At 38.3% G+C, this 22,576-nt stretch overlaps 1 protein-coding gene across 1 annotated transcript; it reads right to left on the reverse strand.

Annotated features, from left to right (window-relative positions):
- On the reverse strand, positions 1-19,133 carry LOC107731699 (collagen alpha-2(I) chain-like). Its single transcript, XM_016542849.1, has 50 exons — positions 18,881-19,133; positions 15,419-15,420; positions 14,340-14,375; positions 13,948-14,031; positions 13,415-13,471; positions 13,072-13,116; positions 12,809-12,862; positions 12,669-12,722; positions 12,508-12,561; positions 12,350-12,403; positions 12,116-12,169; positions 11,710-11,754; positions 11,460-11,558; positions 11,302-11,355; positions 10,956-11,054; positions 10,824-10,868; positions 10,274-10,372; positions 9,530-9,583; positions 9,318-9,425; positions 8,859-8,912; positions 8,530-8,628; positions 8,300-8,353; positions 8,055-8,153; positions 7,911-7,964; positions 7,744-7,797; positions 7,587-7,640; positions 7,107-7,160; positions 6,948-6,992; positions 6,735-6,833; positions 6,522-6,629; positions 6,371-6,424; positions 6,224-6,277; positions 5,110-5,163; positions 4,890-4,943; positions 4,633-4,740; positions 4,394-4,447; positions 4,241-4,294; positions 3,954-4,115; positions 3,749-3,856; positions 3,549-3,656; positions 3,405-3,458; positions 3,129-3,236; positions 2,973-3,026; positions 2,749-2,856; positions 2,596-2,649; positions 1,809-1,916; positions 1,387-1,633; positions 1,077-1,261; positions 722-964; positions 1-465 (listed from the first exon to the last, which is right to left on the reverse strand). Exons 1-50 carry the CDS (start codon positions 18,948-18,950, stop codon positions 319-321), a joined length of 4,059 nt encoding a protein of 1,352 aa, XP_016398335.1. The 5' UTR covers positions 18,951-19,133; the 3' UTR covers positions 1-318.
- Positions 19,134-22,576: the final 3,443 nt, after the last annotated feature.

Genomic DNA, 22,576 nt, shown 5'->3' on the forward strand with positions numbered 1-22,576 from the left:
TATACTTTCATTGTTTTTATTACACTTCTTTTATTTTTACAAAATGATGACATGTCCCATAACATGGTGTTATCCCGTGTCTCTTTGCGCTGCTGTATTCATTTGCATTGCATGGTGTTATCCCGTGTCTCTTTGGGCTGCTGTATTAATTTGCATTGCACAATGCTCCGTTCAGTCCATTGGTCCTCTCCGATAGAGCCCAGCTTAAGCAAGTGAATTTGCGGAAAAAAATCAGCATTCAGTATAAAAAACACAGACAGAAGGGCAGAGATTTTTCTTTTTTCTTTCTTTCTCTCGTTTAATTTATCATGAGTCTATTTATTTGAAACAGACTGGGCCAATGTCCAAACCAAACTCTTGATCTGCGCCACCAATGTCCAAAGGTGCAATGTCGAGGATGGGAAGGCGAGATGGTTTATTTGTTCTGTATTCAATGACTGTCTTGCTCCACTGGCCAGTGTGTCTCTGCAGGGATGCAACAAAAAGACAAAACATGTTGAGTGACATCTTTTTTTGACAAACTGTCATAAACATGCCAAGGTGTAAACATGTATGGACTTCCTTGGCTAGCTCATGTAATTGTGACAGTATGTCTCATATGCATGTTGAACACTATCCTCTGTATGATACTAAACTCTTAACCTCTTATTTTGTACATAGCATACTAACTGAACAAAGATTTTGTTTGTCTGTATAATCAAAGTGTAAAAAGAGAACTTACACTGCAGCCATCCTCTAGGACGCTGAAAGTGAAGCGGCTGTTGCCCTCTGCCCTGAGCTCCACATCATTGGAGCCCTGCAGCAACACAGCCTTCTTCAGGTTTCCATTCTCGGCATCCATGTAGGCGATGCTGTTCTTGCAGTGATAGGTGATGTTCTGGACTGCCTGGTTGGCCAGCAAACGCATGAAGGCCAGCTGAGTAGCCATGGACTGTGGGCTCAGGGTCTCATCATTGTAGCCGAACTGAAAAGGGAATGGAAAAAGACAACCTTCAGACTACTTTCTCTTGATAAATCTTGAACAGTCAGTACAGTAATTAATTTAGTCCTTTCTATTGTGAAATTCTGCAACTTACCTCAGTACCACCATTGATGGTCTCGCCGAACCAAATGTGTTTGTTCTCCTGGGAACTTCTGTACCAGTTTTTGCGTGGGATGCTTTCTGGGTGGGGGTGGATGCAGGTCTGGCCAGTAGAGAAGTCGCAGTAGGCCTTGATGGCATCCATGGTGCAGCCCTGGTTGGGGTCAATCCAGTAGAAACCTACAGTGGAAGAAAACAATACAGATCATTAGGGAAAGTCAGAGGAAGTAAGAGTGTTAGAACTATTGGAAGATGGGTTAGTGCTATTGGAAGAAGAAAGACCTTAAACTGCTTTGGTCACTTACCGCTACTCCATTCAGGGTGGCTGAGCCTGATGTCACGGCAAGTACGGGCAGGGTTCTTCTTTGAGCCCTCAGGGGAAAGCAGATTCTCAATCTGAGTGTTCAAGGACTTGATGGTGGCATCCACCTCGTAATCTTTAGCCCTGAGAGAGGCCTGGTCAGCTCTGTACTCATCATAGCCTCCAGATGTGTCATATCCACCACCAGCTTGGCCAGGGGGTCCGGGAAGACCAGGAGTTCCAGGAGGACCCTAGAGTTAAACACACTATTGATTTACCACACATCGTATTCATGGTTACAACTTTGGTGTCTTCTGTACATTTCATCTCAAGGTAAGGTACGGTATTTTCTATATTTTATAATATATATTTTCTGTTTTCTTTATATCTGTGTCAAGAGTAATACTCAAATGTATGTTTACTTACAGAAGGTCCAACATGTCCAGGAGGACCACGGTGTCCAGAGGGTCCAATAGCACCAGGCATGCCATTTGAACCATCCTTACCAGGGGGGCCATTAGGACCAGCTGGGCCCTAAATACAAAATGCAGACAACCATTTTGCACATTTCCACACTTTTATTACAAAATCATGTGTGGTAAGTCTTAAAGAGCAGGTCATATGGGTTTTTGAAAAATATCTCTTTTGCAGTTTATAACGTAGCTATCCTTAAATGAAAACAATCTGCAAAGTTGTTAATCAAAAAAGTGCATGATAAATAAAGATAATGTCTCTCAAAAGAGAGAGTCGATTCTGAATCGCCTTAACGAGTCGTCATATTTTCGAATCTTTTGCCTGTTACCGGTATACATCACTGGGTAACACATTTGCATAATCCCCACCTGCCCGCGAAATACGAACAGAGTCTGACCTGCCCACAAACACTTCCGCTAGTTAGTGTGTTTATATCATGTTGAGAAGATGCTGTGTTCAAGGATACCACAGAAATATTCAAACCTTTTGTTGTGTGCATGTCATTTTACCAAGGACTGCTTTTCTAATCTTGGCTTTTATCTTGTTGGCTTCTAATCTTCTTAATTTAGACTAACAAGCTCTCCGAACCACAACCTGTAAGTACGATTGATACGTTATGTGTACATTTTCAATTGAGTGCTCAAAAGCATTTAAACCTGTTGTAGGGAACTCCAACACAATATTAGGACACTTTAAAATACCATATGACCTGCTCTTTAAAAATGAGAAAGTTACTTACTCTTGAACCAGCAGGACCAGCAATACCAGCAGTGCCGCTGTCACCAGAAGGACCCTGTAAGACAGTGTCATTTGTTCTTGTTCTGCAGTCTTTTATGCGGAATCATTTTACTAATCTGTATGAGAACTAAACAAACTGTTCAAACCCACTTACGTTGGGTCCGGGCATTCCCTGCAGGCCAGGATGTCCACGAAGTCCCTTCATGCCCATTTCTCCTTTGTCTCCAGCAACACCTTTCTCACCACGAGGTCCAGCAGGGCCCTGTTAATCAAAGAGAGACAAAGGAAGAATTTAAAAAGTAAGAAATATCCATAAAAACCATTGACCTTGTCCTTCAATGAAAATGCAATGAGAAAGACAATGTTGGACACACTTACAGGTGCACCTCTTGCTCCAACAGCTCCAGCAGGGCCAACAGATCCAGAAGGTCCCTAAAGGAGGTGTAAATGAGAGAATGGATTGATTACATGTATGGTAGTCTCCTTAATTTCTATGCATTATTTAGTAAATGCTGTAGCTTCAGTGACACATACAGATTCACCACGGTTTCCGGGTCTGCCAACAGCGCCTGATGGTCCATTGGGTCCAGGAGCGCCAACAGGTCCAGCGGTTCCAGGGGAACCAGGCTCACCACGGTCACCCTGGTAGTTACAATAGTCCAGTTCAAATACTTCTTTCACTTATGTAACACAATCTGGTCTGGTAATTAAAACTTTAGGATTTATTACAAGACTACAGTCTTAGGATAAAGCTAGTTATGGTTAAATATGAAGAAATGGAAAGTCAGAAGTCATATCAGGGCTGTGTACCTTAAGGCCAGCAGCACCAGGACGGCCAGGAGGTCCATCATTACCAGGGCTTCCCTACAAAACAACACAGAGGCATATGTGAATATTGTATGAAAAAAAACCTACAAGTTGTGAGTCTTACAGTGAAATAGAATTGATACTCACCTCACGTCCAGCCTCACCCTGAGGACCAGTCATACCAGGCATGCCATTGTTGCCAATGGGACCACGGGGACCAGGGGCACCAGCAGGGCCAACTCTTCCAGGCTCACCCTAAAGAACACACAAAAAACCTGATTAAGATTTACCCTGTAGCAAGTTAGTTTTGACCAGTTTGGACACAATCAGGAGGTCAGTGCACTTACAACAGCACCAGAGCCACCAGGAAGACCACGGTCACCTCTGGAGCCAGGAAGACCATTGAATCCCTGAGATCCCAGCTGACCCTGAGGCCCAGCAGATCCAGGTGCTCCCTGATTTTTAAAAAGAAAAAAGTTTATCATGAGACGTAATATATACTAGGTAATACTCTGCAGTTAACATGGTCTGGCTTGTTCAGCTCATACGTACAGGTACGCCAGCCTCTCCAGGGGATCCCTTCTCGCCAGCCAGACCAGGTGGTCCAATAAGTCCATTCTCTCCTGGGGGACCAGCAGGGCCAACATCACCACGAGCACCACGTGGGCCATCCTTTCCAGGAGCACCAGTGAGACCAGGAGGTCCAACAATACCCTAATATGTGGGAAGAAAATCAGATTACATGTGAGACCATAAAGATATATCCTGAAATGAAGCAAGTGGTAGCAAGAGCTATCACGAAGCATTAGGTCCGGATGAAATTATCTGATATTACTCACAGCAGGACCAGGAGGTCCAACTCTGCCAGCAGCTCCAGGGAAGCCATTCAGACCCTAGGATAAAGCCAGAAATTCATGGGTCACATGTAGGAAATGTCGCACAACAAAACAAGCAAAATAAATTAATATATAAATCCAGAAAAGCATAATTACAGGGGGACCGCTGTCACCACGGGAACCAGGTGGGCCAGCAGGACCAGCAGCACCCTAAAGATGCACAAAACAAAAAAAAGTTCAAAATCATAAAAAAGATACATTGGATGTGTTATATAGATGTCCTTGTCAATACTACAACACTTTTCAGATTTTTACAATTATACTTAGGTAAATTCTCATTTAGGCATGTTTCTTCACCAGTAAATGGGCTATATTAAATGTAGTCTCAAACTTACGAGGGGTCCAGTATTGCCAACAGGACCAGCAGGGCCCGGGGGTCCAACATCACCCTTTCCACCAGCAGGTCCTTTCTCACCTCTTTGTCCAGTCTGGCCATCAGCACCCTACAAGACACATTGTGTCCTTGTCAGTTTTTAGTGCATGTGTGTTCAAAGTTTTTAAAACAACCGATCTGGAAGTCTAAAATTGAATGTATGAATCACAAAGAAACGTTCTTTAGTAGCAGACTTCAGGAGAATTCACATGGACTTACAGGGGGTCCAGCAAATCCGGAAGGTCCAGCAGGGCCAGACTCACCACGTTCTCCCTAAAATACATGTCAAGATTTAAGCATGAATGCTTGATTCTGAAGTGAATTATAGTTTAAGCACAGTTCTTTTTTTTAATTACTTAATATTGGACAATAATAAATAATTAAATAATGAAATAATCATTGTATCAGTTTGTAGTAAAGAACTGATCATAATACTCACAGGAGTACCACGAGGACCAGCAGGTCCAGGAGGACCGAAAGAGCCAGTCTCACCCTGCAAGAGAGCACAGAGTTAGGTTTGATCACAGCTACTTGAAGTAAGTACTTTTGCCAGTCTTCCAAGTTAATTATTTTTAGGCTATCACTTTCTTTTTGGCTGCACAAAGTGCCAAGGAAGCACCTGTAAATCATTTTGGAGATCCCTCAGAACAGTTAGGATAAATTCACGCTGCATGGCATAGTCCCCCACTCCACTCCTTTTTGTGAGGCCATTCAGATAAGTTAAATGTGGCCCACTTAAACACCTTTCCTTATATGACATTCCCTAAACACCTTACCTTAGCATGCTGAAGAAATTTCATAGTATTTAACATTTAATATATGTTGTCATAAAAATTAGATGAACATAGGATTTCCAGTTTTAAATCAACGCATTACCATTTAATTTGTTTTCACTGTTCAAAGTCATTTGTGTCCTCATATGAAAGTGTCATAGAACAGATTTGTCACAGAAGGATTAAAAGTCTGATTTAAACCACATTTAAATGAATGTAGCAATGTTTTATTGTTGTTTATCATCTAAACAACAATCATCTTATCACACACTGACTGTTTATCATCTTATCACACACTGTCCTTCACCTTTGTAAAATATTGACTGTAGATGATAATCAAGTAAAAAATAAAAATATGGAAAATAAATCAAATCATGTCAGCTTTAACTTGGCCTTAATGTTTTTGAAAAACGGAATATTGTTTGAACTTCCCAGCAGAGGGCAGCAGTGATTCTGACAGTTATCAGTTTCTTCTTAAAGCAATGGGTCAAGAAGGCAAATTACTTGCCCCTTGAAAAGGTAAGAATCTTTATACATTCAGTGGTGTGCCATTAAATGAATTTTAATGTGATCTCGTTCTCAGTCATTTCAAATCCTCTTAATTTTTATGATGTTACTTTTGACATTATGATAATGATGTGTGATTCATCATGCAAGATTCATAAGAAATAAAAAGAAAATCCACGAGGACTGGTGTAAATGTTCAGTTTCAATGATTTACGGTGATAGCAACAATTCTTTGCATTGATCTGACATAACAGCTGAGAGAATGCTCTTTACCTTGTCACCATTAGCACCAGCGGGTCCAGGGGGTCCACTGGGTCCAGGAGCACCCTGTAAATTGAGGACAAAGTACCATACAATCATGGCCACCGAACATATGTGTAATTTTGTATGAAATGAGATAAAGGTACTTGGTATACTTACACGTGCACCATCTCTTCCAGCATTGCCCTCCAGTCCTCTGTATCCAAGCTCACCCTGTGTATAAGAGTAATGTTTTAGTCAGCTGTAGGAGACATACAGATTTGGCAACATATTCACTATAGAGTGCCATAAGCATTGCTCCAAAACATACCTTCTCTCCTTTAGGTCCAGGAGTTCCAGCGCCACCCCGCTCACCAGGCATACCAGCAGCTCCCTGGTGTCCAGGGGCACCAGCAGCTCCAACTGCACCAGGCTCTCCCTGAAGAATACAGATTTTGTCAGTTACACTCATAAAAATCAGTTTGTCAGTTATACTCATAAAAAGATCTGTCTAGATGACATGTGTGGTGACATGTGTACATACCTTGTTTCCATCAGGGCCAGGAGTACCGGAAGAGCCACGAGCACCAATGGGTCCCTGAGCACCAGCAGCGCCAGCGGGTCCAGGGTTACCACGCTCTCCCTAAACAGTGGTAAAAGGGTAGAAGAACCATAAGATAGGCTGATTTCTTCTCATGCACATACTCATACTAATGTGAGAATAAACAGAACAAGCTATTAGGGAAAGGTAAGTCACCTTCACACCAGCAGGTCCTGATACACCTTGATCTCCAGGGATACCCTGTTGAGAGATATTAAATATTTGTAATGATTTGCATGACACTATGCATCCAGTATTATGCAAGTGAACCAAAAACTGCATTAGCTGCATAGCATCTGAGCCATGAATACTTACTCTATCTCCGGGCTTGCCAGCCTCACCGACAGGTCCAGCGGGGCCAGGAAGACCCTGTTAAGGTTGAGCAGAAGACACCAGTTTATAAGATTCAAACACTACATGAACATGTAGAACGCATACAAGACTATTGCAAATTCCCAATCTCCCTAGGTCCACCTAGGGAGTACTACTTTGATTTTGCAATTTTGTCTGGATGTCTTCACAACAATACAACTGCCCCCGAACTGTAAAAATGTTTAAAAGGCAAATATGCTTGAGCTACTTGATAAGCCCACTTTTCACCCACTGTATTGATTAAAGGAAAACGTTTCTGGCCACATTTGATACTTGAGGCGTACTTATGGGGTTGTGGGTGTACATAAGACAAGGTTGGGAAACACTTCTTATATTTAACTTCATAGTTTAAACTTGAACGAAGATTGCATAATCTTGAAAGAAGGCTTGTAAAAGTATCAACAGGTATGACGTGACACTGACCTGGAAACCAGGAGCACCAGCTGGTCCCTGCTCTCCCTTCTCACCTGAGGCTCCCTAAATGAGAAGACAAAAATCCATTACCATTGAGAAACAGTGAAAGGTCGTGTACTAATCCACATCGATAGTCTTTTCAGAAAATATCAGATAGCCTACTTACAAGAAGTCCGACGGGACCAGCAGGGCCGTTGTTACCATCAGGACCAGGGATACCCTAAGTGAAAAGAGGAACTGAATCAGACTAGCTCAATAACTAACAACTCACTCCTTAGATACTGGATACTGAAGAATGTTTATAACAGATTTATTTCTCTCTGAAATACGTACTCTCAGTCCAGTGGGGCCAGCAGGTCCCTTCTCACCAGGCTTGCCAGCCTCGCCCTGCAAGGAGGTTCATTGATAAGCTCGTTGATATGTTATATTTGAATCTCTTAATAAAGATGAAATGCACAAAATAAAATCAATACTTACAGAAGGTCCCTTAGGACCAGGGAATCCAATATTACCGGGCTGCCCTCTGGGTCCAGTTGGGCCAGGGGGTCCGCTGCGGCCATCTTGACCAGCGGGACCCTAGAAAATGCCACATAAAGTGATATTAGTAATATTTTTTGTCATTACTATTGTTATAAAAAAAGTTTTATTGCATATTTTCACAAATGACTATTGGTAACTTAAACTATGTGTATAATACAAATATAAACTGTAATTGTACTCACAACAGGTCCTTCCTTTCCAGGGGGTCCAGAATTGCCAGGGCTACCAGGGAAACCCTGAAAAGATATAAAGTGGTCTTGTTCATATGGTCACATACTGAGAATGCTTGATCTTAATGTGTACTTGTAAAATAGAGAAATGTTATTTCATGTGTTTCTTGCTTTGTGATTTACAGATTTTCCCTGTCATAATGGACTGGACAGATATAAAGTAGTAGGAGGCTAATACTCACTCTGGCTCCAACAAGACCAGGCTCACCAGCACGGCCAGCATCTCCAGGAGGTCCACGAGCTCCAGGGGTACCAGTAGCACCACGGACACCAGGCATGCCCTGAGGGACAATATTTATCGATCAGTGTCTTAAATAAAGCATCAGAACAAAGTATAATGGCATGCATTTTAAGAGCTTGGCAGGAAAACTATCATATACTGTATACATACACATATTTTTATAGCAATCTATGCTTTTATCCAAAGCAGCTAAACTGCTGTGACATTCTTTACACACTCCATAGCTTGATTCAATACAGAACAGGTCTTCTAATATCACTTTAATCTTACCATTGGGCCTGATCTTCCAGCCAGACCAGGCAGACCACGAGTACCGGCGGCTCCCTGCCAGAAACATGAATATACATAGATTAGCAAAAATAAATAATAAAAAAACATAACAACATATGAGTATATTTTATGCTAAAAATTAACCATTGTGTCAAGCTTTATAAATATTTAGCATAATTCTTACAGGAAGATATCTACACATTCCACTGGATTTAAAAAATTTTAATATTCTGTACTATTGTTCTGTACATCGTGTATGTTTTCTTTCAAATCCTTGGCCCACTAACCAACTAAAAGTGGTGATCATACATTTTTATTGTTTAATTTATGTCCTTGTAGTACTTTTATAATGTTAGTCAAGTTTTCCATTATCTCTCTGACACTTATAATTAAAATTGAGATACCCCTTAGCATATTAATATTAACAGCTTATTACTAAGATGATAAGATCAAACTTACTCTAGGTCCACTCATTCCAATGGCTCCAGTAGCTCCCTGCTCACCAGTTGAGCCTCTCTTGCCCTCTTCACCAGAAGGACCAGGGGGTCCCTGAGGACCAGAACTACCCTGTACAGTAAACAGGCAAAGAAGGAAGTGAAGAAGAGCATTCAGCTATAGCACAGATTATATGCTTTATAAAGGTTGAGATGGCTGACAGTGCGTATACTCACAGGCTCACCCTTGACACCAGCATCTCCCTTCACTCCAACGGGTCCAGGGTCACCCTGAGCATTGAAACAGTTCAAAGGTTAGACCATTTTTATGTTCCACTTATGAGATGTACAAATCTGAAATGTACTACTAAAAATGTGAATAAAAACAATAGGCACCAAAAGAGAGTCATGCACCAAAACGAAAAATAAAACAGAAACATAAAATAATAAATAAAGCTTTGCTTAGAATAATTGAATAGAACAACTTACGTACTTCCTTTACTATATAATAAATGCTTAAAGCATGTTCCACCCTCAGTTGGTGTTACTTCTGAATAACATCTAGGCTCAAACTATGCCTTAAATATTGTTTAAATAAAATGACTGTATACACCTAAAAACCTATGTAATTATGTTACTATTGATCTATGTAGTATTAAGTTGGCTGAAAAATACTTCCATATCATGATTGCTGTGCAACTGCGCTCTCTGTCTAGGCGTGGCGTGTCATCAACTGAAAAAGTGACCTCTTTTCCAGCCAGAGTTTAAATGACATCTAATTAAACCTGGATTATTTGACTCAAAGCTGTTTTTCTGATGTCAAAATTTCTGATAATGAATCTGTTAAAGTAACGGTTTCTATAAAACCTTCCAGTCCATTTTTTTTTTCAGCCAAAATCCAAAAAATGGCAGTTAACATTTTGGTGCATCACTAATATATATTGTAAATGCAGCAGTCCAGATTAATCAGATGGTACTCACAGCAAGACCTCTTGGACCAGAGGCTCCAGAAGGTCCCTGGGGGCCAGGGCCTCCTCTAGGGCCAGGGAAACCAGGGGCACCAGCAACTCCAGGGGTGCCCTGTGGAATACACCAAAAGATACATAAAAAAAAAAGAACTAACACTTTCACACAAAGGTTTAATTTATAGAAGTGTTACTTTAAGATAAATCATGCTGCTTTCAGTGAGTCAGTTAAGATGATGATAAAGTGATCTGTTTTCTAATGAGTTCTGACACTTTAAACTTGATTTGTGATTGCATTCTATAATCACTGCTGTTTAAAAATATACTGTATAATAAAAAAATAAAAATAAATGTAATTATAAATATACAAAAATAATAAATATAATATTTTAAAACATCATAAAAATAAATATTATAAAACTCATGAAAATGACAAGTAAATATTATGATTTGTTTCACAACTATTAGGCAATTATTTCCCAAAATTCAGTTGCAATTGTACTTTAAAAAGATTAGTACATTAATTCAGTTCAGTTAAGTAGTATATGGATAGTGTGGAAACTCACAGTTGCTCCCTTAGCACCATTGATACCGTTAGCACCAGGGTTACCCTGTAAAAGTACAAAGATAGATTTTTTTTTTTTTTTTCTTCATGAACATCAGATGAATTTATCTGCAAATATTTAAGATGCACTTACAGGGGGTCCAACTGGGCCCACAGCACCGTTCGTGCCTGGCTCTCCTCTTTGTCCCTGAGGTCCAGATGGGCCAGTGGGACCAGCGGATCCAATTTCTCCCTGTGAAATATTATAGACATTGTATATTACAGGTGGCAAAAGGGGGAAGGTTGCAGAATGATGAATTAAGGAAAGGTATTATATGTGTAGAGCATGAGATCTAATCAAATGATATGAATTGGCAGTATTAGCTTGTATTAGCATTTCTATTAATCTTCTGGCACATTATTTAATGCAGAGGTGCCAGGCAGACGTCACATTTAGATTGAATTTATTCAGTTTTGATTTCACCAGCTGTCACTCATACCTTAGGTCCAGGGGCACCTGGGAAACCGGGAGGACCAGCTGCTCCCAAAGGACCCTGAGGGGAGAGAAAACGTGTTGTGTCTACAAGGCTTCTTTAAGACTACGCCATAAGGCACTTTTTAGGTGAAAAAGAGGTCAAAGGGCAGCCAGTCCACTCACAGCAGGGCCAGCAGGACCAGTGTTGCCATCAGCACCACGAGCACCAGCTGGGCCAGAAGGGCCAACACGACCTCTCTCACCAGCAAGACCACGACCACCCTGTGCAACAAGAGGAATGAGATATGAACTTAAGATGAAGAGTTGAAGTAGGTATGGTTTTAAGGCCATTTAAATGGATACAATAATTTGTGCCGCAGGCAGAATTGGGATATACATTCAATATTTCCATAAATAATAATGTTTGACTTACTCTCTGTCCAGGGGTTCCATTTGATCCAGCAGCACCATTCTCACCCTGTTAAAAAAAAGAGACAACATTATTAAACATTATTAAAATATATTTGAAGTTATTGATTTTATGGACTAGAAAATGTTGTAAGAGTACACAGTATGAGTAATAATATCAGTAATATTACTAACAATAATAATATGTTTTATTTGTATAGCACCTTTCATAATGCAGCTTCTCAAGTCAGAACTTAAAAAAACCTTTTTTTAATGTAAAGCATCAGCAAGTGCAGTTTCTTTCATGCATACGTGAAAGCTGGTATTTTAAATTGCACTTTGATTCTACTAAACTGAATGTATTTTTAAAGTGGCAGGTGCATTTCTTCATAGTCTGAGATGTTTTAGGATGTTAAACCTTTGATTATTACCTTAAGACCAGCGGCACCAGGCTCTCCTTTGCGTCCGTCAAGACCGGTGTAACCCTGAAAAACAAGAAATTAAGATCATGGTTACTTAGGAGATTGCTTAAAAACTTGCTTGTCTCTGTAAGCAATTGAAACAACATGTTAAGTCGTATCTTCTAAGAGAAATGTTGGTTTTTGGAATTTGGAATTGAAAAGCTATCAATGTCTTCTCATCAGTCCTCAATACTAAGCACTTACTCTGTGTCCCTTCATGCCAGGAAGTCCAGGAGTTCCGGGGAAACCACGGGCGCCCTTTAGAAGAAAGAGAAAAGACGAAGTTCCTTGTAAGAAATATTACTAAAGTAGATACAAACAATGCATGATTTAAACAAAAAAGTGCATTTTAATGCCCTTACCTGTGCTCCAGGGGTTCCTCTGTCTCCAGGTTTTCCAGGTCTGCCATTGTTACCCTTTGAGAAGAATATAAAAGAGGATGTCAAGACACAGCATGTATAAATAAGGCGATGCGTGGTCAAGTTATTAGTTCCGTTTTAGTATATGGTATTATAGCACTCACATCTTCACCATTTTTGCCAAGAGGTCCAGGAGGGCCACGAGAACCAACAGCTCCCTGTAATGAGATGATAGAGGGAGAACTCAGCATTAAAGAAAAAAAGCTTTAAACTGTGTGAAACAGTGTTGACCATGAGTACTTACAGCCTGTCCGGGCTCTCCAGGCTCACCAGCATGTCCTTGGAATCCTTGAGGTCCCTATATATTCACGGAAAAAGGAATAAATGTTACATTAATATTTTTAGAGCCATAAACTCTCAAAACAATACTTAATTAAATGATTGATTATCAAACTAATAATTTACTCTAAATCACTAATTTTAAACATTTTTATTTACAAATGTTACTAAAAAGGTATCAATACTTCAGTCAATTTGTAATCTAGTTAAACAAAAGGAAATACTCACAGGGGCACCAGGAGGTCCAGATGGGCCTCTAGGTCCCATCAAACCCTGAAAAAGTGAAAGTAAATGAGTAAATGAGTGGCCCGAGGACTCAATCTGATCAGCAATAGTTTAGATATTATGATCAAATAAAATAAAAGGTCCATTATCTCATTTGCAGGACATTGCAACATTACATTTTTGCAAGAAAAATTCTCAGTTTTGGATGGCGTCATACTTCAGTATTAAACTTTTCAAGTTATTATATTTAACTTTAATATTAATATATTTAATAGCAGAGAGGATTCACATCAACTGAAATGAAACTGAACAGAAAAGAAGCTGATATGAAATCACATGAACTCACCATAGGTCCAGGGCCAGGGTCCGATCCTTTAGCGCTATCATACTGAGCAGCAAAGTTCTACAGAAGAAATTAAGCAAAATATTTGTCAAGCAAGCAAGCGAATAAATAAACAGCACATTGAACAATAATAATGGGTTATTCTATTTCAACAATACAATATTTTAATATTAAAATACTGAACTTAATATTCCAATACCATTAAAAACATTCAGAAAGAAATGGAAAGCTTTAGTTATTTTAGCATTTTATTGACACAAAACATTCTTTAAATGTTTCTTCTTTCAAACTTAAATTATGACACTGTTTCTAGCCTTGTATTGAAAATAAATATAGCTCACACTTTTGGAAGCCATTTTGAGGCCAAGGTTCAGGGCAAAGGTTAAAGGTCAAATGTTAAATATGACTGGGTCAAGGGGTAATGGGAGGATCATGAGTCTCAAATAGAATTTCTCGTAATCTATAATCACTCAATCGCTATGTAATATACAGATTTAGGTCTCTGGAAAAGTTTTTTGCTTGAAATGGAAACTTACTCCACCAAGACCAGGGGGGCCAGGGGGGCCGGGAGGCCCAGGAAGTCCAGGTCTGCCGGGTTTTCCATCTGGTCCTTTAGGACCCTATGGAGAACAAGAACAAATAACAAAATTAAGCTAGTTGTGATTGTTCTAATGTTTTAAAATGTGAGGCAAATCTATTATGTTGACGTGAACTAGCCACCATGCTAATTTAGTGAAACTGAAACTGATGATACCAAAAATACACAGAATAGCTTTTTCCTATCCATATGTCATTATAGATAATGCTTAAGTTAAACACCTTATAATAATCCCCCGAAATTCACCCTTTGGTCTATTTTAAATATAACTATAATAACTATATTATTTAAATATAACTATACTGCTGAAAACTTATGGGATAAACTTACCCTCTCACCTCTGGGTCCTTTTGGTCCCCTGGGGCCCTATTTACAGAAAAGTATAATCAGACACCTATATTATATATATATATATATAATACTCCTTATTTAGACCTTCATATGAAGATCACTTGCTTTTTTTCTTTGCATGCTCTGGGTAATAACAAAAAGTCTGTGATGCATTTTCAGGTTTAAGTCACATTTAGATATACTATGCCACAGGCATCACCATATTAGAACTAACTTATAATTGCACATAGAAAAGTCAATAAATAAATACAGGATTTATTTATTCCAGATTTTTAAGTCATGTGATGTGCAATAACTCATATCAACAGCATTTTTTTTTGTATTCTTCAAACTACAAGCGTGCAAATGAATCTTGCAAATCATGCACATTGCAGTATGTATCAGTAACTACCATTAACTTCATGCCTGGAACTTAATTAGATATTAATGAAGGTAGCAATGCATCAGTGATGTGATGCCACATTCAACCAAGGTACTTTAAGGAGCTCAGAGGCCTAGTTTACATCACAAGAACATTTGAGCATTGACATTGAGCCTGTCCCAGTGACCGAACTTTGTTTCTCATTATGTTCCTTTATGCACCTTCTGTTGTTAGTGACCAATACGTTTATGTGATATTCAGGTGAGCAATTTGATTAAATCCCAAATAATGTTCAGTATTTATGCCAATATAATCTATGCTATGCATGTCCACTTGAGGGAACTGCTGTGCAAAATCCACCAGGTTGGAGGAATTTCAGCAGCATGTTGATTTTGTTACTTGGAGTCCACCCTTCAGCAGGCCATCTAAAAAGATCCATTGTGCCCAGGTTGTCTGGTAGGCAGGATAAGGTGGTCTCTAGTTTCACTGACATTTGCTTGAGCCAATGGTGCTTTCCTCCTTCCCGTCACAGGCAAGAAGGAAAAACCCCAGAAATTCCGATAATCCGAAATGCTATATTTGAGATTGACCAAAGGAACTTCTCACCGAATATCATCATCCATTTGGAGATTTGGGATCAGATAAGGTAAATATCTCTATAAATACTATTGAAATAACTACATGCAAGTGTACTGACCGCTGTATGATGAAGATGGGGGTGGTGGAGGAAAACAGAAAAACAGAGAGAGAAGGAGAGAGAGAGAGAGAGAGAGAGAGAAAGAGGTGATCGATTAGTTATACACTCCATATGTTGAAACACGGTAACATTTACAAAAAAGCCTTCTATTTATTTTTCTAGACTACAATTCACTCAGTCTAAGCATTTCAGAAGAATCTGAACAGAAAAATGTAAATATTTCTGCTAAATACAATACCCTTACATGCAAAAATTAATGTGTTAAAAAGAAAAATTATGCACAGGCGTTGTCTTCGGTTTTTTATTTTATTTATTTATTTATTTGCATTGTTGCCAAAATAAGAGGACCAGATTTAAGTAGGCCTGGATTGAATTTTTTAAAATTTACATCTATGTCTTGCTGTAAAACAATAAAGTGTGCCTAGATTAATAACTTGCAGTTAAATTTGCTTTTATGATTGAGCATCTGTAAGAATGGATGTACAAAATTGTAGTATAGTGCACTGGCTAAAAATATTATCCCAAAATCCTAATGAATATACTTCTTTATGTACTTAATTTACAAAATGTTCTAAACAGTCCTTTGATGCTTTGAATGACTTTATTGAGTCCAGTTATAAAATTTGTATAGGTGGATGAACAAATATGCAAACTTTTGATTATATATATATTTTTAAATATATCATGTCACATAGTATATATAATATAGTACTGTCCTAGGCTGAATGTATTTATTGATTTATTATAGCAAGTGGGTCACAGGCAGTAGAGGTTATCAGGTACTACTAACCCTGTAGAGCAGGGTTCCTCAAATCTTGCCCTGGAGGACCAATGCGCTGCAGAGTTTAGCTCCAACCCTGATCAAACTTACTTACCTGTGATTTTCTAATGATCCTGAAGACATTGATTAGCATGCTCAGGTGTGTTTGACTAGGGTTAGAGCTAAACTCTGCAGGAAAGTGGATCTCGTGGGCCAGATTTGAGGATCCCTGCTGTAGAGGTTATCAGTTATTGTTTGCATGCTTAGGCCTTCCGGTTGCCATGCCAAGCATGACACCCACTCAACTAAATAGTTTTTATCCAGTAGGAGCAGCTACGTGTAATGTCGCTTATTCTCCACCAGGTGGCGTATGTGACTACGTGATGACCTAATGCAATTTATTATTATGACCTAATGCAAAATGCCATTTTTCTTTGTTTTCTAAAATCAGCTATACTTTTTGTTTTATTAAATCAGTTTGTTCTAAAACGCTTTTATGTTTTAGAGGCAAATGATAGGCCTAAATTTGAAGTTACTCTGCATATATATGTTTTAACATTTAGCTATCATTTAAAGTAATAATTGTTGCTTTTGTTATTATTTATATTGAAAACAGTTCATTTAAATCAGATTATTAACAAATTTACAGGATGTTGCCTAAAAATGACGTTACAGACTTCAGCCAGCAGGTGGCAGATTTTACAGACCCCCATAATAAAAAAAAAAACACTCCTGGAGTCTGGGGAAATGATGAGGTACAGCGCCCTAAACTTTAAGAATAAACTAAACACGTTTAACCAGCTGTCCGTAATTTGTCTATATTTTTGCACGTTTTTGCTAATAGTTTTTGATAACTATGCCATCTGTTTCCGTTTCTCAATCACAACAGATGAAAAATATCCAAGACCACGAAGAATCCATTAAAAAGATCCGCTGGATTTTACAGTAGAAAGCCAAAAGGAAACGCCTCAATTCTTCAGATGTCGATCTAGCTTTCCTTGAGGTAATTTCCCAGCAAGGTTCAACCAAGCAAGCGAGGAAATCCAGTAGAAGAAAGAAAAAGCCTTAGGATCCTTGGTTAGATGTTAAAAAGAAAAATTATGCACAGGCGTTGTCTTCGGTTTTTTATTTTATTTATTTATTTATTTGCATTGTTGCCAAAATAAGAGGACCAGATTTAAGTAGGCCTGGATTGAATTTTTTAAAATTTACATCTATGTCTTGCTGTAAAACAATAAAGTGTGCCTAGATTAATAACTTGCAGTTAAATTTGCTTTTATGATTGAGCATCTGTAAGAATGGATGTACAAAATTGTAGTATAGTGCACTGGCTAAAAATATTATCCCAAAATCCTAATGAATATACTTCTTTATGTACTTAATTTACAAAATGTTCTAAACAGTCCTTTGATGCTTTGAATGACTTTATTGAGTCCAGTTATAAAATTTGTATAGGTGGATGAACAAATATGCAAACTTTTGATTATATATATATTTTTAAATATATCATGTCACATAGTATATATAATATAGTACTGTCCTAGGCTGAATGTATTTATTGATTTATTATAGCAAGTGGGTCACAGGCAGTAGAGGTTATCAGGTACTACTAACCCTGTAGAGCAGGGTTCCTCAAATCTTGCCCTGGAGGACCAATGCGCTGCAGAGTTTAGCTCCAACCCTGATCAAACTTACTTACCTGTGATTTTCTAATGATCCTGAAGACATTGATTAGCATGCTCAGGTGTGTTTGACTAGGGTTAGAGCTAAACTCTGCAGGAAAGTGGATCTCGTGGGCCAGATTTGAGGATCCCTGCTGTAGAGGTTATCAGTTATTGTTTGCATGCTTAGGCCTTCCGGTTGCCATGCCAAGCATGACACCCACTCAACTAAATAGTTTTTATCCAGTAGGAGCAGCTACGTGTAATGTCGCTTATTCTCCACCAGGTGGCGTATGTGACTACGTGATGACCTAATGCAATTTATTATTATGACCTAATGCAAAATGCCATTTTTCTTTGTTTTCTAAAATCAGCTATACTTTTTGTTTTATTAAATCAGTTTGTTCTAAAACGCTTTTATGTTTTAGAGGCAAATGATAGGCCTAAATTTGAAGTTACTCTGCATATATATGTTTTAACATTTAGCTATCATTTAAAGTAATAATTGTTGCTTTTGTTATTATTTATATTGAAAACAGTTCATTTAAATCAGATTATTAACAAATTTACAGGATGTTGCCTAAAAATGACGTTACAGACTTCAGCCAGCAGGTGGCAGATTTTACAGACCCCCATAATAAAAAAAAAAACACTCCTGGAGTCTGGGGAAATGATGAGGTACAGCGCCCTAAACTTTAAGAATAAACTAAACACGTTTAACCAGCTGTCCGTAATTTGTCTATATTTTTGCACGTTTTTGCTAATAGTTTTTGATAACTATGCCATCTGTTTCCGTTTCTCAATCACAACAGATGAAAAATATCCAAGACCACGAAGAATCCATTAAAAAGATCCGCTGGATTTTACAGTAGAAAGCCAAAAGGAAACGCCTCAATTCTTCAGATGTCGATCTAGCTTTCCTTGAGGTAATTTCCCAGCAAGGTTCAACCAAGCAAGCGAGGAAATCCAGTAGAAGAAAGAAAAAGCCTTAGGATCCTTGGTTAGACAAAAAAAAAAAAAAAAAGCAAATTTCAAACTTACATTGACATGATGCTAGGTACGAAGTCACTGCAAGCAGCAACAGAATCCGGGTATCCACAAAGCTGAGCATGTCTAAACCGACATGCAGACTCCTTGTGCTGCAGTGACCTGGTTTAACTACTTCAAGCAGGCATACAGTTGTGGTATAAACTCCAAACTTAGCAGGAACCTGCTGCTGTGATGCTAGAATAATAAAGACCAACCAACCCTATTTATATGGCAGGAGGTTCCCTTGACTGCGTGTCCAGAGTGAGCCCCCAAACCAATGGGAGAGAGAGACTCTATATGAATCTCATCCTAGCACTGCCCTCATCCCTGCCTCTCTCTCAGACTTTGGCGATGCTCTGACAATGATGACGAGTACAACGTTTTAATTAGATCCATTCTTTTGAGGACGTGGACATGGTCGAGCTTTATAAGAGAAAAGCTTACCGTTTTTCTCAGGCTTTCAATGGCGCTTATAGCTCATGTGGATAGGATGGGTCCGAGCGCGTCCAGCGGATACTTATGGCACGTTTTGCGCATTTGACGCATCTTCACAATGCGTTTCTGACCCCGGATTCACGGGAGATACAGTATATCTAACTGAAGAATACTCGCTATATGCTGGCGTAACAAATCAGTCTTTGGCACTTCGACTTGAAATGTAAAAACGCGCATCACTGTATGATCAGGTCGCCAATACGCGCATGTGTTTGAACGGAACTGTGGCATCTTTTTGTCTTTTATTATGCATTAAATTTATCCGCTTTGTCATATAGATATACCACACTGAAATCATTATATTTTTTCTTTTTATGTGTAGACTTTTAATTATACAAACTGCCATAGTCTGCAATTAATTTTAAGTTTTTCTAGTAAAGCTCTGCTAAACCATACAGTGCACTGTATATGGGTCAATGATCTGACGATCTTTTCTCCTGGATCTTTTACGTTATTCAGAGTTACCTTAATGGAATTCAGACTTCTTTTGAGGACGTGGACATGGTCGAGCTTAATAAGAGAAAAGCTTACCGTTTTTCTCAGGCTTTTCGATAGCTCTATAGCTCATGTGGAACGGATGGGTCTGAGCGCGTCCAGCGGACACTTATGGCACATTTTGCGCATTTGACGCATCTTCACAGTGCGCTTCTGACCCCGGATTCACGGGAGATATATCTACCGGAAGAATACTCGCTATATGCAGGCGTAAAAAGTCAGTCTTCGGCACTTTGATTTGAAACGTAAAAGCGCTCATTACTGTATGATCAGGTCGCCAATATGCGCATGTGTTTGAACGGAACTGTGGCATCTTTTTGTCTTTTATTATGCATTAAATTTATCCGCTTTGTCATATAGATATACCACACTGAAATCATTATATTTTTTCTTTTTATGTGTAGACTTTTAATTATACAAACTGCCATAGTCTGCAATTAATTTTAAGTTTTTCTAGTAAAGCTCTGCTAAACCATACAGTGCACTGTATATGGGTCAATGATCTGACGATCTTTTCTCCTGGATCTTTTACGTTATTCAGAGTTACCTTAATGGAATTCAGACTAAACTGACTATTCTTCAGTGATTAACGTTTTTTGCTCTTGATATTTTTTTTTGGCTTAATATAGGTCTGGGTCGTGTCCAGAGATTAAAAAAAAGTAAGAAAGTTAAAAACAATAATAATAATAGGACAATAATAAATTAAAGACTGAAATTGTTGGGGAAAAGAGAGAGAAAAAGTTTAAATTTTTACATTGTTTGACATTTGGGATTCATTTATTGTGTAGTTATTATTTATTAAGAAAATAAGCAGTGTAGCAATTTCTTAAAAAATATTATAAATAATAAAATAAACATTTCTCTTGCAAATCAGTGTGAAAAAAGTCAGTGTGGCATAACTGACATGCAGGAAGCCATTTTGTTGTCATGTGACAAGAAAAACAGTGACCACCCCTTTAGACTTAAAATGACTTTAAAATATCACATTTTGTCATTTTTATTTGTTTTGTCTGATATGTTTGAAAATTTATGTTAAACCTTAACTCTAAATTGTTATTGACTAGATTTTTTTAAGTAAGGATTTCTCCTTTTTTATCATTCTTTGTCATTTACCCTATACATTGATAACCAACTGTCTAGCCTCAGGCTTTTTTCTTTGTTGTGCAGACCATTTTTGCCGTAGACCTTTACTTCAGTTCACTTTTAGACAGAAGACTAAGGCCAGTCTAGAAGAACTCATTTCAGATCCTGCCTAAGTTCCTCAGTGCAGCTCTGGCCACAGGACCAGACATGTCTGCAGCTAGAATCCGCCACTTAGTCCTCTGCAGAATGTGGAGTTTGAAAGCGCACAAATCCTATGGCATGTTCACCAAAACACACATTTACTGTGTCTACCAGTGTGTGTGTGTTTCAATCTAATTCAATATACATTTTCTTTCAATCTAAAATTACTACCAGTAGGAGCACCATTAAAAAAACGAGTAAAATGCATATGCTTTCAAGCTGTTAAGCATTACTAATGGTGTTTTTTTTTAACTGGCTGTACTGTCCCAGAGCTAAAACAGGGATCCCACACTGATTAAAAGCATCAGTTGTTATTGGCTACAGGATATTTCCGTGCAATTTACAGTAATGTTCTGTTCTCAGTAAACTGAAAGTGGCACTATTTTAAGGAATTGCTTCTTATGTTCATGAAAACATGGAAACTGAGGTGCACACATAAACTCACTAGGCACTTCATAATGAATGAGCAGATGCTACAATGCAAATAGCATGAGTTTAAATAATGTTAGATGCTATTTATACTTAGCATATAGAGTAGCATATTATTTGCACGTCAGTGTATTCTAGTTCAGTGTGTATCATAAATGGATGCCGTATTGAGACCTTACTTGGTGCTTTTCCTAAAACCTAACCCTAAATCAGCCTGCAGTAAAGGTGTCCTTAAAAATCCAGGAGCCACGGTTTTGAGCATGTGCACAAAATGAAGCTATTTGCACTTAGTGTTAATAGAAACTCCTTAATGATAACTGATGTGCAAGCATGTCTGTTTTCTTCAGTATAATTAACTCCTGAGGTCTGTTACAGCCCACCCACTGTTTAAATGGTTAATTGGACAGAATGGGAAAGTTTGAGTGCTTAATTAGACTCCTCAGCAGGACTGGAACACACTCATTCACACCCATTATTGTCACTAGTGTTTAAGATGTCTGTATAGACAGAGTCCACATACGTTTGACAAATACTTGTTCTGTTAAAGCAGGAGACACTTTCTGGATTGTGGCAGTTAAAGGGGTCATATGATGCTGCTAAAAAGAACATTATTTTGTGTATTTGGTGTAATGAACTCAGCAGATCATGAATAGTATTAAGTTATAAATTAGAAAATGTCCCGTCTATATAATTATAACTATATTATCTAATGGCATATTAGATTATTTGATCATAAGTAAAAACAGTAATATTGTGAAATATTAATACAATTTCTATTTTAATATATTAAATTTATATTAAAATGTAATTTATTCCTGTGATGACAAAGCTGCATTTTCAGCAGCCATTACTCCAGTCTTCAGTGCCACATGATCCTTCAGAAATCATTCTAATATGCTGATTTGCTTAATTAATTTGCTTTATTCATTTATTTGTTTTTAAAATTATTATTATCAGTGTTGAAACAATTGTGCTGCTTCAGATTTTTGCGGAACCCATGATTTT

The sequence above is a fragment of the Sinocyclocheilus rhinocerous genome, unplaced genomic scaffold (assembly GCF_001515625.1).
Source record: "Sinocyclocheilus rhinocerous isolate Xijiao unplaced genomic scaffold, SAMN03320098_v1.1 scaffold193, whole genome shotgun sequence".
NCBI classification, from domain to species: Eukaryota; Metazoa; Chordata; class Actinopteri; order Cypriniformes; family Cyprinidae; genus Sinocyclocheilus; species Sinocyclocheilus rhinocerous.